Source organism: Entelurus aequoreus, linkage group LG09, assembly GCF_033978785.1.
Source record: "Entelurus aequoreus isolate RoL-2023_Sb linkage group LG09, RoL_Eaeq_v1.1, whole genome shotgun sequence".
NCBI classification, from domain to species: Eukaryota; Metazoa; Chordata; class Actinopteri; order Syngnathiformes; family Syngnathidae; genus Entelurus; species Entelurus aequoreus.
In genome coordinates, this window is record NC_084739.1 from 28979929 (window position 1) to 28997877 (window position 17949).

A 17949-nucleotide genomic window follows, 5' to 3' on the forward strand; every position below is an offset into this window, starting at 1 on the left:
ACAGATTATTGTAATGTGTCCATCCTTGTCGAATAGAGCACTTTGCTTTCCTGCACAACAACAAAGATTTTAGTTTCTGTTCGACAACAAAAACAAGGTGGGTTGGACCAACAACTACAATATTTACTACTAGGACTTGACATGACGTTAGTTTATTTGCACAACCAGGTGTCCGTAATTAAATTTGGGCATAGCAACCACAAAATAATACAAAATAATGCGATCTCTTATCCTTTCTTTACGTTTAGTTCAGCTTTCAAACACTACTAGTATAGTAGAGAATAAACTCGATTGCAACACAGAAAGTTTGAAAAGTGAAGTCTGTAACTAACAAACATTTTACAAAGTGATTGCTGCAGACACAGCCATGGTCTGATTGTATTTCACGAGATACAAGTGGCATGTTTGGAAGCCATTACTTTCAAAGTGCTTTTGTCTTTACCCTGATTTTATTACCTATATGAACGACTTCTTTTGGGACTCTATGAAAGCTTTTTCCTATCTCTCTATTTGAATGACGGGAACACCCAAGAACAGAAAAGCAATATGGTATTTTCTGCTAAAACTCTAAACTCACTCCCACTTGTGTTAATGCTACGCTGGAGCAGGTTGACAATAATGTGAATTAGGCCACAAAGAAGAAAAACGGATGTGATGTCAAATGCAACCCGGCTATAACACTGTTCTCTTGTTCTTGTTCTTTAATCAGTGCAACTTTGCACAAAACTATTAAATGCCGAACACATTGAAGAAGAAGAATGATGGTTGACTGGAGAGTCGCATGAGAGGCTGTGATGTAGCCACAGGAGAAACTTTATGGGTCTGACTGCTCTGTAATCCCACTCTCACAATCAAGGCTGCCCTGCTGAGTGAGCCAAGTTAAACTGCATTAACTGCTACCTGTGACAACCCTGTTTGCAGTACAACATGCCTCTTTGGGGGGGTTCTTCTGAAGATGGTGAAACAAAAAGGTATACATTATGCATGGGTGGTTTGGAATGCACTTACAATGCAAAAGGTAAAAAAAAAAGAGTAAATTGAATAAAGTAGAATACATAGTAGGACGTTATTTATGTCTGAGAAATACATTTTGGAGTCATCCAGCAACTAACACAAATAAACAAAGGTGTAGAATTACGACTAAAAATACTGCTGTAGAGCAGAATCGAAATAGTAGAACGTCAGATAAAAACCTAATGTGTTCTCTACTGGAGGACCATCCCGCTTCAACTAGTTCAAATACATTTCCACACACACACCTCAAAATTGTATCTATGATTTTTTTACAATGTTGTGAGACCACAGGGCGCACCAAATTATAAGGCACACTGCCAATGAGCGGGTTTATTTAGGTCCATTTTCATACAAAATGTGCACTGGATCGTAAGGCATATTAAAAGAGTCATATTAGGATTTTTTTTTTTTTACATTGAAAACACTTCCTTGTGATCTGTGAACATATAATGGTGGTTCTTCGGTAAAAATGTTGCATAGATTATGTTTTACAGACTATTTTTCTTCTGCTTTCTGAACGTCTCTTCGGGATGCACCGTTTTGTGGGAGGTCTTATTTACGTGGCTTCACTTCGACAGCGTCTTCTCCCCGTCATCTTTGTTGTACCAATAGTTTTTAGCGCTTCAATAGCGAGTCTACTGACAGATAAAAGTTAGAACTGTACGCTACTTTATAATAGTAATCGCAACAGCAGAGGATGAATGCCCAACAACAAGAGGACAGAAAAAAGAAGGAGCTTGTTGATTATGGCGCGGACGACAATGGCGGACGCACGCACATTTTTGGGACTTATGCAGATCCCAAATACACTTCAGCAGGTACCAAGAGGTAAGAAAAGTTAGTTTTGCATAATATTGTCAAACAAAACGCCAGATAATGTTGCCTAAAAAATGCCGTTTTGGGGTCCTTATACAGACACCATAATAATACCTATATGTTGAAGCACAGTACGTTTGACTACCGTACCAGTAATGCTCCGCGTTCCATCAGCGGTGCGGCTTCTTAGCTTACCAAAGTCGTACCAAAATATTTTGACAGACTTTTGAGCGCCATGTATAATGTTCTATATTTATTATATATTCAATAAGACATCAAAGTTTTGGTGTTGCTTGCTTACGAATACTTGCTAGCGTCATTTATTGAACATGCTCAACTTCAGTCCACACACAGTCCACACGTATCTCTTATGTGTGACTGCTATCTGCTGGTCACACTTATTATTACACCATGTACCAAATAAAATTGCTTTGAGGTTGGTAAGTTCAACAAAAATTAATACGTACAATAGGCGCACCAGGTTATAAGGCACACTGACGATTTTTGAGAAAATGTAAGGATTTCAAGTGCGCCTTTTAGTAGAGCTTTTAGTATTACGAGTTATACCGGCATATTTTAGAAATAGGTATGTATTTGAGACAATACAGCCATACCGATATATAATATCTTTTGATAGTTGCTCCCACCGTTTACTCGCGCTTCATTCTGACATTCAGAGCACTGGGCAGAAATCACATCACGTCAACAACCGCCAAGGGCCTTCGCGATGCTTTGTTTTAATAGTGTGAAAGCATATAAGATTCTTTAAACAGTCTGATTCCCCTGGTCCGTCCCAGATCTAAGTCTGCTGCTTGGCACCAGCCAAGGAGATCTGCAGAGGCACTGCACCGGTGCAGCACGCCGCTGCCAGGAAACCCGGCAGGCACCGGAGCTGAGGAAGGGTTTGGCGCGCATCTAGAGCCGCTGCCACGCATTGCCAACATGGAAGCCCAGCCACATTGGCCTTCATGCACAGACGACGTGCACAGGCCACGTGCCCGCACCAAAGCTCCGGCGGCGGCTCCTTATCTTTATTAACCAGAGGTAAAACAATCCGGCAAAAAGGTTCAACAAAATAGCCGTCAGACAAACTGCCATTGCTATCTGCTAAAGTTAACAGCTGAAACCTTCCCTGATGTCACACATTACTTGGTAACAAACACCACTTTTTAAAGGCACACACACGCACGCACATGCTGCCCTCATATAAAACTTCTCTCAACTGCATATGACATTTATTCAAAGTTTTTAAGTAACGCATTAATTACTTTCCCTAGTAATTAATTACATGTATTAAAAAGTAGTTCCATTAGAAATTAAATTACTTTTTTGGTTAAGTATCGAGTACATATAATTAATTACTTTTTAATTTTAATTTTCAGAACACTAACAGTAATGTGGTGTTGAGTTTAAACTATACACTTTCAAATGTTGTTTGATATGCAGGTTTTTCAGGCCAAAATAGGGATATACGATATACAAATATCGGTATTTTAGTTTTGGTACATTCCGCCCAGTCTTAACTTATAGTCCAAAAATGATCCTAGTATTTCTATAACGAACAGAATAAGCAATGACATACCTTATGACAAGCATTTGGCTAATCGTCTTCAGTGTAATGTGGGTCATAAAATTGTTACCTTTAACGATAAAGGCGGAGGCAGGTGCCAGCTCCTTTTTATGTTTTGGTAGTCTTCTGTTATAGAAGGACTCTGTGTACTGCTTAACTCTTTGATCCACAGCATCACGAACCAGAGATGTAACTTCCTACAAAACAATTACAATATTGTTAGATTTACCAACATGTTATTGGATTGCTGCATGGATACAGGTTGTGATTGGACTTGACAGCCCATAGCAAGGTAGGTGAGTGGATCGCAACAATAAAACCCCCAAGAAGAATGGACACAAGGCTCAAAGTCATTTCAGATTCCACGCTACTGCTTCCTTTAAGAAGACCCCAAGCAGTAGAGAAGCTATATATTCACCTAACACACTTAAACACGTACACACCCTTGTCATTGTGTCTGTACCTCGATGTGGCTTGTAGTAAACCAGCTGGCGTCGTCTTGGCCGCCCAAGGGCAGGACGTAGAGATCCACCAGCACAGCAAAGTTCCCACACTGTAACACAAAGAGAAAGGACAGCCACAGGTTGCTGAGGGGTATTGAGCTCACAGACAACAAAGGGAATCAGAGTGCGGGTGATTGACAGCGAGACAAACCCCAAACGACCCCCTATGTACTCAAACATCACCCCAGGCGTTTCACAGCGGTCCCTCCGGTCCTCTTTCCCTTTATAACCATCTCTCAACCAACCTCAACAAAACTAAAAAAATTACGGTATTGTGTGTCCCCTTTCTTAGCTGATCTCCAGTTTAACATCAATGTAATTCCGGCACTATCATAGAACTCAAAGTGAAAACAAATCCAAATTGAGAAGTTAGTTTAATTACAGAGAATAGGTGATTAACTACCTAAAGGACACTCTATGTTCCTGTACCACTAACTATTCTAGAATGCTAAGGATATGGAAGCAAAGTGGATTCCTGATGCATTACATCATTATACCAATGACAATAATCTACAAGGGACAGGGAGGCCAGAAATGACTTGGCTGGTTAACTTGCTGTTACATCTTTCTCAAGCTGGCACTCATGGTTTACACATGAGTGCAAAATATGCCTACTGCATAGAGAAGAGGGCACTGGGTCTCTTGTGAACCTTGTCTCTCCTTGTGGACCGGGACCACCCATAACATGCGACAGTGGAATAACAAGAATTACCCAAAAACCATGATGCATAAAAATAGAACAAACTGAATAGCGAAAACAATTTAAAGACCAAAACAGGCTCATTGTGTAGAATGGGAAATGGCTGTATAAAAGGAAAACACCAAAATTGGACACTTTCAGCTTTGTTTTAAGTCTGATCTTGAGCTGAAGTTGCAGACTCGCTAACTAAACTCAGTAACCCGGCCGTGAGGAATGTCCCAAAACTCTTGTACTCAGTATGATGCGATAGTGCAGCATTTACACAGGGGAACATCCAAATTCTGATTTTACCAAAAGCTTGTCAAGGGTGTTTTTTTCTTCAAGACAAATAATAAAATTTTGATTTCAGCATCTTAGGATCATAAAATTATTATAATCGGAAAAATTTATTAATAGGCCGTGCAACGTGCATGCAAATTCCTAAGCTTGTAACAGTGAAACGGGGCGTGAGCGTATAAGTGAAAACAAGACCACGTCTACTAGAAGTTTGGAATGTCACTAAAGTTGCTAAAAAAAAATTTGATACGGCGCTAATATGCTGAATCAATAATCACTAAACTTAACAAAAATGTAAGTAATTTCTGCGGACAAAGTCACGGATATGGCCAATAAAATATAATTTGCAATTAAACGCAGAATATCACAGAAATTGACATGAATGTGAGCGAAATGTTGTTAATGTGAGAAGGAAAAACATTTGTTTGGGAAATGCTGTGTCTGGGACTGATGATTCATCCCTGAAACACGTCCTAAACTAAACATTGTCGGGAAGGCCACTTGAAACATTGACTAAACTACAAAGCTAAAGCCAGCAAGGACAAGCCATACACTCACAACACATCTCATCCACTTGTGTTGTTGTAAACATCATCATCGGTATAAAATCAATGAACAACAGGATAGCAGTCACAACTTGAAAGTAGGACTGCACAATGAATCGACATTGAGGTTTTAATTACTGCAATTATGGGTTGCAGGATGCTCAGGTTTTTCAATTTTTTTCTCTTCTCCATCTTTCAATTGAATCAGAAATGTCGAGCCTTGCAAGTTGCATCCTTGGCCTACTGACCAAGCAAATGTGGTGTAACAAACACAACTTGTGCTGCATTACTTTACGGTATTTGACATTTTTTAATGGTGACAGTGTAAAATGACTGAAGGTACTTCTCCGGTGAAAGCAGTACGACGCCTGTCAACAAGCGGTCAAAGACGGTGTAGGTAAACATGGGTGTTGTATAAACCCAAATATTTTTGAAAGGAGATTATTGCATTGAGGTTGACAAAATGTTGTATGTTGTAAAATTACTTTTTTCACTCATCATTCTAGCAGTTTCATCCATTTAAATTCATAAAATATAAAAATTGCTAATTTATTAACTATCTGCATTTTTAGGAGAGAAATTGCAATTAGGTTTTTCTTTCAAAATAGTGCAGCTGTACGGGAGGCTTACATTTTTTTTTTTTTTTTTTTCAAGTTGTCTCCTTACTTGTCAAGCTCAGCTTGAGCGCTTTCTATTCGGGCCCCAGTACTCTGGAATGCCCTACCAGTAACAGTTAGAGATTTTACCTCAGTAGAAGCATTTAAGTCCCATCTTAAAACTCATTTATACACCCTAGCCTTTAAAATAGGCTTTTTTAGACCAGTTGATCTGCCATCTCTTTTCTGCTCTGCCTCCCTCTCCTGCGTGGAGAGGTTATCAGGTGACCACAGATGAAGCACTAGCTGTTCAAAGTCGGGACCGCCTTATGCATCATTTGGTGACGTCTCTGCGCTGCTGACTTGTCTCCATTCAAGATGATCCCCTGCTGGCCTCCCAATGGACTGGACTTGCACATGAAGTCGGGACCCATAGTGACCACTCCTTATGCGTCAGTCGGTGATGTCTCTGCGCCGCGACGAGTCCACATGCAAGAGGTTTCCCTGCTGGCCCCACTATGGACTGGACTCTCATATTATTTAACCATGTCCACTCAGCATCCTTTGCACTGATCGCCCAGGTCCCCACATCTGCGGTCCCCTCCAAGGTTTCTCACTATGCCAAATGGGTTGAGTTTTTTCTTGCCCTGATGTGGGGTCTGAGCCAAGGATGTCGTTGTTGCTTGCGCAGCCTTTGAGAAACTTGTGATTAAGGGCTATATAAATAAACTTTGATTGAAGTTCAGAACAGCAGCACACTCCCCCTGCCGCTTCACAATAACAGCACTGTGCGCAACATCCGGTCTGACGGCACTAACAAAATAAAGGTTTCAAAAAAGTACTTTACACAAGCATAATGTACCGTACTTAAAGCATGTTTTGGTACATTTACAAAAAATACTATGCTTGGATTTAAAATATTGGTCAAAATTGTCCAAATACTGTATGTATTGCACCAATTAATGAGGATTTTAGCATTTTATTAATTTTTATTCACACATTCTATGATGGTATAATATGTGTTAAAGGTAAGAAAAAAAACTGCATAAAAAAAAATTATAAAACAGAAAAACTTGATTTTATTGTTTTACTATATTGCTATTGTTATCTCAATGTATTGTTGTTACTAGGGATGTCGCGGTATGAAAATGTTTTCATTACGGTTGTTGTGACCGAATTTATCACAGCTATTATTATTATTGCTGTATTTTTAACCATCCATCCATCCATTGCCTTCCGCTTATCCGAGGTCGGGTCGCAGGGGCAGCAGCCTAAGCAGAGAAGCCCAGACTTCCCTCTCCCCAGCCACATTGTCCAGCTTTTCCCGGGGGATCCCGAGGTGTTTCCAGGCCAGTCTTCCCAACGTGTCCTGTGTATTCCCTGTGGCCTCCTGACGGTCTGACGTGCCCTAAACACCACAAGGACGCGTTCGGGTGGCATCCTGACCAGATGCCCGAACCACCGCATCTGGCTCCTCTCAATTTGGAGGAGCAGCGGCTTTACTTTGAGCTCCTCCCGGATTACAGAGCTTCTCACCCTATCTCTAAGGGAGAGCCCCGCCACCCGGCGGAGGAAACTAATTTCGGCCGCTTGTACCCGTGATCTTGTCCTTTCGGTCATAACCAAAGCTCATGACCATAGGTGAGGATGGGAACGTAGATCGACCGGTAAGTTGAGAGCCATGTCTTCCGGCTCAGCTCCTTCTTCACCACAACGGATCGATACAGCGTCCGTATTACTGAAGACGCCGCACCGATCTGCCTGTCGATCGATCCACTCTTGCCTCACTCGTAAACAAGACTTCGAGGTACTTGAACTCCTACACATGGGGCAAGATCTGCTCCCCAACCTGGAAATGGCACTCAACCCTTGCCCGGGCGAAAACCATGGACTCGGACTTGGAGGTGCTGATTCTCATCCCAGTCGCTTCACACTCGGTTGCGAACCGATCCAGTGAGAGCTGAAAATCCTGGCCAGATGAAGCCATCAGGACCACATCATCTGCAAAAAGCAGAGACCTAAACCTGTAGCCACCAAACCGGATCCCCTCAACACCCTGACTGCGCCCAGAAATTCTGTCCATAAAAGTTATGAACAGAATCGGTGACAAAGGGCAGCCTTGGCGGAGTCCAACCCTCACTGGAAAGGGGTCTGACTTACTGCCGGCAATGCGGACCAAGCTTTGACACTGATCATACAGGGAGCGGACAGGAAAGCTTTGTTTACTCCGAGGGGAAATCTCCTAAGCAAAGTCTGTATAGTTTTTCTCCGCCATAATTTTTCAAACTGAATGACACTAATGCGCAAGCGCCAGCGCTGCTGTGACTCCGTTTCCAGAAAGTAAGCAGTGTTGCCTAAAATGCATTAATAAATGACAAATTAAACGGTAATTCTAATCGTCTGGAATTTTACCGCGGTTTATCATTATACCGTTTACCGTTACATCCCTAGTTAATACTCTTGTTACTACTTGTTTATTTTTTCCTAATTTATATCCCTTGTTCTTTTAAATTATATTTAAAGTTGAGTTTTGGTGGTAAAAAAAAATACTCATGTTTTCAAATTAATGAACAACCCTGTTGTTAATAGTGATTTTAATATCATAATAGTGATTATTATTTTTGCCATAATCGTTCAGCCCTACTTAAGGTTGAAATAATTTCTGACTCTGTGATTTTTGTCATTTTATGAGCTATTTGTAATGTATTTAAAGAGATAATGTGAACCTCTAGATCGCAGTTGTGTGTGACATGCAAATACCCATTTATACTGAGAAGTGTTATTGTCAAACTTAAAGGGGAAGCAATGAGCAGGTTTGATGACAAAAAATGAATTTAAACAAGTAGCATATAACGCATTATCTTTTTAGATAGGCTTGTTATTCATCTTAACTATCTACAATAATAGTTCATCTGACGCTAGCATATCATTTTTATTTATCCACAGTTTTGTTAAATTTCAAATCAAACACCATTCCAACCCTTAAAAATCTGGGGAAAACAAGTCACAACCCCCACACAGTGAAAACAATACTATGGGCCCAATTTTGCAGAGTGAGGCACAGAAACATCAAAAAGTGGAGAGTTCAACATAAACTATATGAGTTGAGCAATGATATCATGCCTAAAAAATTCTAAAGATAGGGCTCTGACATACGTATAATAACCCTGAATGAGAAATTGAAACAAGACCAAATAGACTCCTGTAGAGCAACCTATGACCCAGCATGCTAGGCCATAAGATTGTAAATGTGTACACACTTCCTGTCAGTACCAGCTTTTCTCTACATGTCAGTATTCTCTCCATTCCCTACCCTTTGTCCCTAAGCGGTCCATGGTTGACTGGTGGCCTCAGCTGACTGCCTCCGACAATTACCAGTGCGTGGGAAACCCCAGCAAACAGAGGGTCAGACCTTGTCCATCAAATCGGACAGCAAGACAAGCTGGGTCCCACAGTGGTTTCTTGAGCGATTTAACATGAGCTTGGATGGTCTGGGTATCTAACCCTTAGATATTTTAGACATTCAGAGACAGGTAAAAGGACACTGTTATTTAAACAGACTGTACAAGTGCTGCAACAAAAAAGCTGTAAATGTGTGTCTGTCATCAAACTACAGTAGTTGCTGCACATATATTCTGCCAGGGATCACAAGACCTATCTATTGGATGCATGGCTTCTATTTAAACAACCTAATTGAGCCCATAGGAGAAAACAAGGTTAATCTGATCAATTTCTTAAAGGGAGCAGAAGGGTTTCTTGAAGAAGTCTTTGTAGAGGCATAACCAAGTGTATCCCCAAAAATTACAGTATTTCTAGGCTTCTGATTAAGTATTTTATTTGGGCAAACAGCCAAACTTCAAGCAAGCATTAGACTGACTTCTTTTTTTAATCACATTAGAAATAGACAAGACCTGATGAAAATAAGGCATTTGCGATAAGCATCGGTCTACCCTTCACACAAAAACAGCATGTGATTTGCTTTTCAGAGACTGGGGGATGTCTGGAATGCAATGCTAATGAAATCACACTAATGAGAAAACTATTAATTTACCCAGAAAAACTGGCAGTTTGGAGGCACAAAACCCCCCTATTCAGTGACAATGTTATGGTTCAGGTTGATTTTTTTTAAACATGACGTTGGTGTGGACTGTGACAGAAGAAAGCAGGACATAAGTGATAGAATCTAATTTCACAAAGACAATCTGACTACATTTCCATCATGTGGTCTAAATGTGTTATTCCCTCGCAAAGACGGAGGATCTGTGAGTTGAACTGCCATGACCTATGACTTCCACTTGTGACCCCCTCTTTAGGCAGATCTCCACAAGCGACATGAGATTTACATAGGCTTACTTGTGTAAAAGAAGCGTATTCATGAGTGCTTGAACTTTAAAAGAAGTCACACATGACATTTCACAACAAAATAATAAGCTTAGCCCTAAAGGGTCTTATTAAACCCACATTAATCGAATAGGTGAGCTGTTATTTGTGGATTCAACAAATTGAAGGCGATACTAAGAGACCATTCCACTAGCTAGAGAGAGGGCTTTGATAAAGGAAAGGGAGGAAGGAAGTTGCTCTTTTCACGCATACTAAAGAGAGCCGGCGCTGCTTTGTTCTCTGTCTTACAAAGACTGTTTTACCGTTATGCCATCTTTTGTGAGCTGATACAAAGTGAATGAATAGGAGTGTGTCTTCCTGAGGGGAAAGCTAAACTTATTTATCCTAATTCTCTTGGCTGCCAATCTTATAACCGTGGATTGAAGAGAAACAAAAGTGAATTAAAACAGAAATATCTTCAACATAAGTTCACCACTATCCTCCTCAGAAAAAACTGAATCAAAATCACATCAATATATTTTTTGCCAGTAAATAAACAATTCCTGTCTCAAACCCAGTGATGTTTCCCCTCTGTTCTTCAGGGTTCTGGTCTATGTCACTTTCAGTTCCAAAAACACTTTCTACCTTCCCTTATCTCCCTTCCCTTCCAGACCTGGCTGTCCATTCTTGCTGCTCCAAGTTGGGCAAAGGGCCCGAACACTCTGAGCAGCTTCACCCACCTCCCCACCTTACTGCCCTTTGCCTTTGCTATCGCGCTGTATAAGAGCCAGACCTTCTCAGACTGCACTTAGCTCAGAGGCTAACACTAACCAGCCGCAGATGTTTACATTAGATGAGAAGGGGCAGCAGATGTGGTGTCACTCGGTACAACTTGCATTTCTCCCTTTTTCGGACTTTCTTCCTCGCATGGAACTCTGCAAACAACCCAGGAGAGAGAGAGCACTCGGTGGGTGTGACAACTTTGCTTTCAAGCTTTATTTGAGTCACTCTAAACTCACTCTGTGAGTCACCTGGGTTTCCCCTTAAAAAAATAAACAAAACTCTCCGCTCCAATTTTTCAAACTGCCAGATATCGAATACCGAGGCTCAATAATGTGTTATCATTATTATAATTGATCCAAATGAGTGGAGAGTGTATGTCACAGTGATTTGTGTGCAAAGCTCCATTCGTGCAGCACACCTGAGCTCTCTTTTTTAATAATAAAAAGAGACACAACCCAGGAGTGGAATTTGAGCAGCAAGAACAGACAAGAATATCTCTGGGAAACGTACAGCAAACAAAACTCAGACACTGCCTCCAGAAATAAGAGGATACATATCTATGTCTGGTTTCTATATTAAAAGTATTTTGCGCACATATATGACAAAACCTGTTTCCATATGAGTTGGGAAATTGTGTTAGATGTAAATATTAACGGAATACAATGATTTGCAAATCCTTTTCAACCCATATTCAATTGAATGCACTACAAAGACAAGATATTTAATGTTCAAACTCATAATCTTCTTTTTTTTTTGCAAATAATAATTAACTTAGAATTTCATGGCTGCAACACGTGCCAAAGTGGTTGGGAAAGGGCATGTTCACCACTGTGTTACATGGCCTTTCCTTTTAACAACACTCAGTAAACTTTTGGGAACTGAGGAGACACATTTTTTAAGCTTCTCAGGTGGAATTCTTTCCCATTCTTGCTTGATGTACAGCTTAAGTTTTTCAACAGTCCGGGGGTCACCGTTGTGGTATTTTAGGCTTCATAATGCGCCACACATTTTCAATGGGAGACAGGTCTGGACTACAGGCAGGCCAGTCTAGTACCCGCACTCTTTTACTATGAAGCCACGTTGATGCAACACGTGGCTTGGCATTGTCTTCCTGAAATAAGCAGGGGCGTCCATGGTAACGTAGCTTGGATGGCAACATATGTTGCTCCAAAACCTGTATGTACCTTTCAGCATTAATGGCGCCTTCACAGATGTGTAAGTTACCCATGTCTTGGGCACTAATACACCCCCATACCATCACAGATGCTGGCTTTTCAACTTTGCGCCTATAACAATCCGGATGGTTATTTTCCTCTTTGGTCCGGAGGACACGACGTCCACAGTTTCTAAAAACAATTTGAAATGTGGACTCGTCAGACCACAGAACACTTTTCCACTTTGTATCAGTCCATCTTAGATGAGCTCAGGCCCAGCGAAGTCGACAGCGTTTCTGGGTGTTGTTGGTAAACGGTTTTCGCCTTGCATAGGAGAGTTTTAACTTGCACCTACAGATGTAGCGACCAACTGTAGTTACTGACAGTGGGTTTCTGAAGTATTCCTGAGCCTATGTGGTGATATCCTTTACACACTGATGTCGCTTGTTGATGCAGTACAGCCTGAGGGATCGAAGGTCACGGGCTTAGCTGCTTACGTGCAGTGATTTCTCCAGATTCTCTGAACCCTTTGATGATATTACGGACCGTAGATGGTGAAATCCCTAAATTCCTTGCAATAGCTGGTTGAGAAAGGTTTTTCTTAAACTGTTCAACAATTGGCTCACGCATTTGTTGACAAAGTGGTGACCCTCGCCCCATCCTTGTTTGTGAATGACTGAGCATTTCATGGAATCTACTTTTATACCCAATCATGGCACCCACCTGTTCCCAATTTGCCTGTTCACCTGTGGGATGTTCCAAATAAGTGTTTGATGAGCATTCCTCAACTTTATCAGTATTTATTGCCACCTTTCCCAACTTCTTTGTCACGTGTTGCTGGCATCAAATTCTAAAGTTAATGATTATTTGCAAAAAAAAAATATGTTGTCTTTGTAGCATATTCAACTGAATATGGGTTGAAAATGATTTGCAAATCATTGTATTCCGTTTATATTTACATCTAACACAATTTCCCAACTCATATGGAAACAGGGTTTGTATAACGCAGTGCTAGATTTATTTTTATATCAATGTCACTTCTTTTTAAAAGGATTCACTCGGTTGCAAAATGTCAAAATGTTTCTATTAGATTGGCGTGATTGTATACAGAGACATGATGTGTGGTCCCATATGGGCTCATCTGCAGAGTGACAACAACACTAAACAGTGCATAAACCTCTGACATGAAAATGTTCTGCGGTACCTCAAACCTTTTATTCTTGTAAAAACGAATGGCTTTCTGCCTCAGCTTACTACATTAGATGTCAGTGGTGCGTTTGACTAATAAAAGACAGATTGCAGGGTTCTACAGTGGTTATGAACTGGCAGCAGCACTTCAGTGGATCAGTGTTTTTGCTTCAGGCCCTATTCAGGAGGTCCACGAAGCGGCAGTTGACTACATAGTCTAGGCCTATAGGCCAATTTAAGAAGGTGCACCCCCTTCAGTTCCGCAGACGAGGGAGGGAGCTGCTTTGAAAAGGAAAGGATCATAAAACACGCTGGTAAGCAGACTAGTAAACATGGCACTGTGAATCAGAGAACATGACGCATAAACGCTTTTATAAGCCTTGCAAACAGCAACAAACGCCACATGTCGCCACAGAATAAAGTTTCCTAGCAGAATGTTGTTCTAGAAGTTCATCCATTCATTGAAACACTAGTGACATTGGTGTTAGATTTGTGAAAGAGGAGCCTCTTCAGTGTCTTGTATGCTATTGTTTAACCCGATCCCATCTTACATGCTTGTTTGTGGTTAGTTGGTTGAGCGTGGTTGACTCTTCTAGCATTTTCTCAGGCAGAATAACACAACTGTATCATTATGTGCCCAGTGGGAAGGAACCCTCCGTGAACCTCTAGCATTTTACTCTCCCACAACCAACCAAGGAGGGGTGGCCTGTATGCAGGCATGCATATGAAACAAATAAAAAAAGAACTGAATGCAATATCTGGTCAATGAGGCACACATGGAATGGTAGAGGATGTGCAGATCAGAGCAACATGTCTGAAGCCCTTGTTCAAAACTCTCAATAAATGAAACATCAACAAACGAGGGATCAGATGCTTTGCCTGTACTTAACAAAAACATCTGAGGTGCATTATTGCTGACAAAAAATCCGACTGAGGATGAACAACTCAGCTTTTTAATAGAAAGAGTTTCCTGTTTTGTGTGTGTTTTACTGACCATCCTCAAAGGCGATCTATTTTTGAAATTTGCAAAAAACATGACCAGGACCTGGAAATAAAATGCACTGACAGGGGAGCAACAATACCAGTCTGCTAAAACAAGGGTTTTAAAATATGTAGCAATACTTCCCTCTAGTGGCGAAAGCTTGTTAATAAGATCTACGCATGCCTTTTGGGAAAAAAGGAAACCTGACGAAAAAAAGAGGAACATTTCTATTGGCACGAAGTGATGCCACGCAAGCCTCGAAAGAACATTTTGGAAATCATTTCCTGCAATTAGGTTCATTTGTACACTATATTTTATCCTAAATGTATTCCCATCTCCCAACCTCTTTTGGCGGTCTTTTTTAAAACATACATGTCCCATGTAATGTACCACAGAATGTTGTTGTATTTTTTAGCAGATGATTTACTAACATTATTATATAATTGAAAACATGTTGTAAAAATTATCTAACATGCGTGCAAAGAACTCGGAAATGTTTTTCCCATTTGGCAACTGATCGTCTCCCTGGCCTGCAATTCAGTAAGGCGTTTAGGCAAGAGGAACAGTGAGTAAGCGGCTCAGGCGAGCGTTAAACACATTTTATTTGTATTAAAAAATGTTTGTATTTCATTAAAAAAACACAGAAGTGATATCTTGACACAAAAATTAACGTTTACGGACATTCCCCATGCCTGAAGATGAATCAAATGTATTTAAAATAGATGACAAAGATACAGGTGCACCTAAAAAAATGCTGATATCATATTCCAGCAATTAGATTTACAAAGTGAAACTAATATATGACGTTGGCTCATTACATGCAACTCAAGATACAATGCATCCGAAAAGTATTCACAGCGCTTCACTTTCTCCACATTTTGTTATGTTATAGCCTTATTCCAAACTGGAATAAATTCATTTTTGTCTTTAACATTCTACAAACAATAGTCAAGGTAGGGTGAAAGATGAATGCAGCAATGTACAGAGACATCCTAGATGAAAACCAACGCTTCCCGTCCAACCTGGTGACCGGGGTGGCGTGGCTTGGTTGGCAGAGCAGCCGTGCCAGCTTAAGGGTTTCAGGTTCGATCCCCGCTTCCGCCATCTTAGTCACTGTCGTTGTGTCCATGGGTAGACACTTTATCCACCTGCTCCCAGTGCCACCCACACTGGCTTAAATGTAGTTTAAAGATGTAGATATTGGGTTTCACTATGTAAAGCATTGAGCAATCTTAAAGTACACATGATTTCTTTTATTTTTATGAATTTGCAAAATTTTCTAAAATAACTTTTTCTAATTTTCATTATGGGGCATTGTCTGTAGAATTTTGAGGACAAAAATGAATGTATTTTTTATTTTATTCATATTTATTATTTTGGAATAAAGCCTTAACATAACACAATGTGGACAAAGTGATGCAATGTATCTCACTTTGCATGTAATGAGTTTACATCACATGATTATATTTGAAGTTGAATTGCTGACATGAATTAACTTTTGCACAATATTCAAATTTCTTTAGCTTTACCTGTATATAAAAATCAGTAACATTACCATAAACAAGTATAGAACGGAACAAGTGCACAGTTACCAAACCAATGTTTAGTAATTGACCTTTAATCAATCAACTGCACAATATTATAAATTAAAAAGTCTGCCTTTAAAACAGTGTAGTAGTACTTCCCTGTAGTGAAAAACACTTGTAACTTTAAGTTACAAAATACATTAATATTACAACCATAACATACACTTAGTGCTGACCTGTACAGTCAACCAATCAATCATCACAGCAATATTAATATTTAAGGAAAAAGTCTGCCTTTGCAAAGAAAATAATGCTCAGTTCGGGTTTAAAACTATTTTAACACAAATTACAAGTGACATTTTTAAACAGTATTGCTTCAAGAGAAAACGACGTATCAACTTGAGGTCCTTAATGATTTATTAAGACCGGTTTTCCCCCCACAGAGTGCCATGATTATATATACTGTATTTTATATATGGAGATAAATGTTCAGTGATTTTAAAAACAAGAATTGGGTGCATGTTAAATTTATTTTGGATTTTCTCTTACACCGGGTTCTAACATAAACTACTATTTATCATGAGAATTAATACTTTATAGCAGGCAGTGTTTCCCACACATTCATTTATTTGTGGCGGCCCGCCACGAAAGAATTACGTCCGCCACAAATAGATTTTTATTTTATTTTTTTTTGTCCTGTCCAGCTTCTCAGGCAAATCATATAGTTGATGTAGATGCCCTTATAGGCTGTTCAGATTTACTTTACAAAAGAGAAGTGTAGGATACTTCTCTTGTTGCCTTATTTGTATTTGACCACTACTGTTTTCTGTTTATTTGTTACTGACTGTGGCAGGACACCTCTGCCTCTGTTTCACTTTATGTTGCAGGTAAATAATATGGTTGTAGTAGTAGGCTAAAGTTAAATTATTTAGTATGCACTAATTAAAGGGGCAGAGCTTTAAGAGACATTTTAGCTTTTATATTTTATAAGATATATTTTTTGTAAGAACCACAATTAATAAATATATTTCAGTGAATAACTTATTGTTCAAATCTGTATATAAATATCAATCAATCAATCAATGTTTATTTATATAGCCCTAAATCACAAGTGTCTCAAAGGGCTGTACAAGCCACAACGACATCCTCGGTACAGAGCCCACATACGGGCAAGGAAAACTCACCCCAGTGGGACGTCAATGTGAATGACTATGAGAAACCTTGGAGAGGACCGCATATGTGGGTAGCACCCTCCCCCTCTAGGGGAGACCGAAAGCAATGGATGTCGAGTGGGTCTGACATAATATTGTGAAAGTCCAGTCCACAGCGGATCCAACACATCAGCGAAAGTCCATATACATAAAGTGCTGTAATTATATTGTAAAATGGATGGATGGATGGACGTTTAAAACAAAACTGTTATTATTAATTAGTAAGTATACATTTTTTGAGCCTTTTTAGAGAAAATCATATCATTGTAGTAAATTATGCAAATGTGTCGATGATGTCATGGTGACCACGCCCATTGTCACGCCCATAGCCACGCCCCCACCACTACAAGTATCTTGGCAGGGTTGTCCAAACTTTTTCCACTGATAAAATAACGGCTGCAAAATAAGCCAACAATGGGCCAAAAAAGGTGCAAATACCAGCAAATTTAAAGGTGAGAAACTACTGAATTTGAAAAAAAACTTTTAGTGAATAATGAAGGTGGTGTCTGCTTGACTCTTCCTTCCCTTCAGTTTACTGCCGTCTTTACCAGCACAAAGGCACAAGTGATCAAATAATCTTATGGTCATGTATTCGTTTCATCCGTAACTTATATATATTTTGCATTGTTTTCTGCCTGAAACTCTATAAGTATTCTTTAGAAAATGTTTCATGTGTTAATATTTTAGGGCGTCTGGAACAGATTATTGGATTTGCATTTTTATTTTCTACTAAAAGTTTTTTCAGTTTGTGTACAACAGATTAAT

General features: G+C 39.8%; 1 protein-coding gene across 2 annotated transcripts in view; it reads right to left on the reverse strand.

Moving 5' to 3' along the window:
• The window catches only part of slx4ip (SLX4 interacting protein), an 80984-nt gene that overhangs the window by 60383 nt on the left and 2652 nt on the right, over nt 1-17949 (reverse strand). For both annotated transcript variants that reach the window (XM_062057674.1, XM_062057673.1), the window contains exons 2-3: nt 3864-3953; nt 3471-3597 (exon numbers count right to left, since the gene is read on the reverse strand). In XM_062057674.1, coding sequence (XP_061913658.1) covers nt 3471-3597; nt 3864-3953 — 217 coding nt within the window. The remainder of the gene's footprint in view (nt 1-3470; nt 3598-3863; nt 3954-17949) is intronic.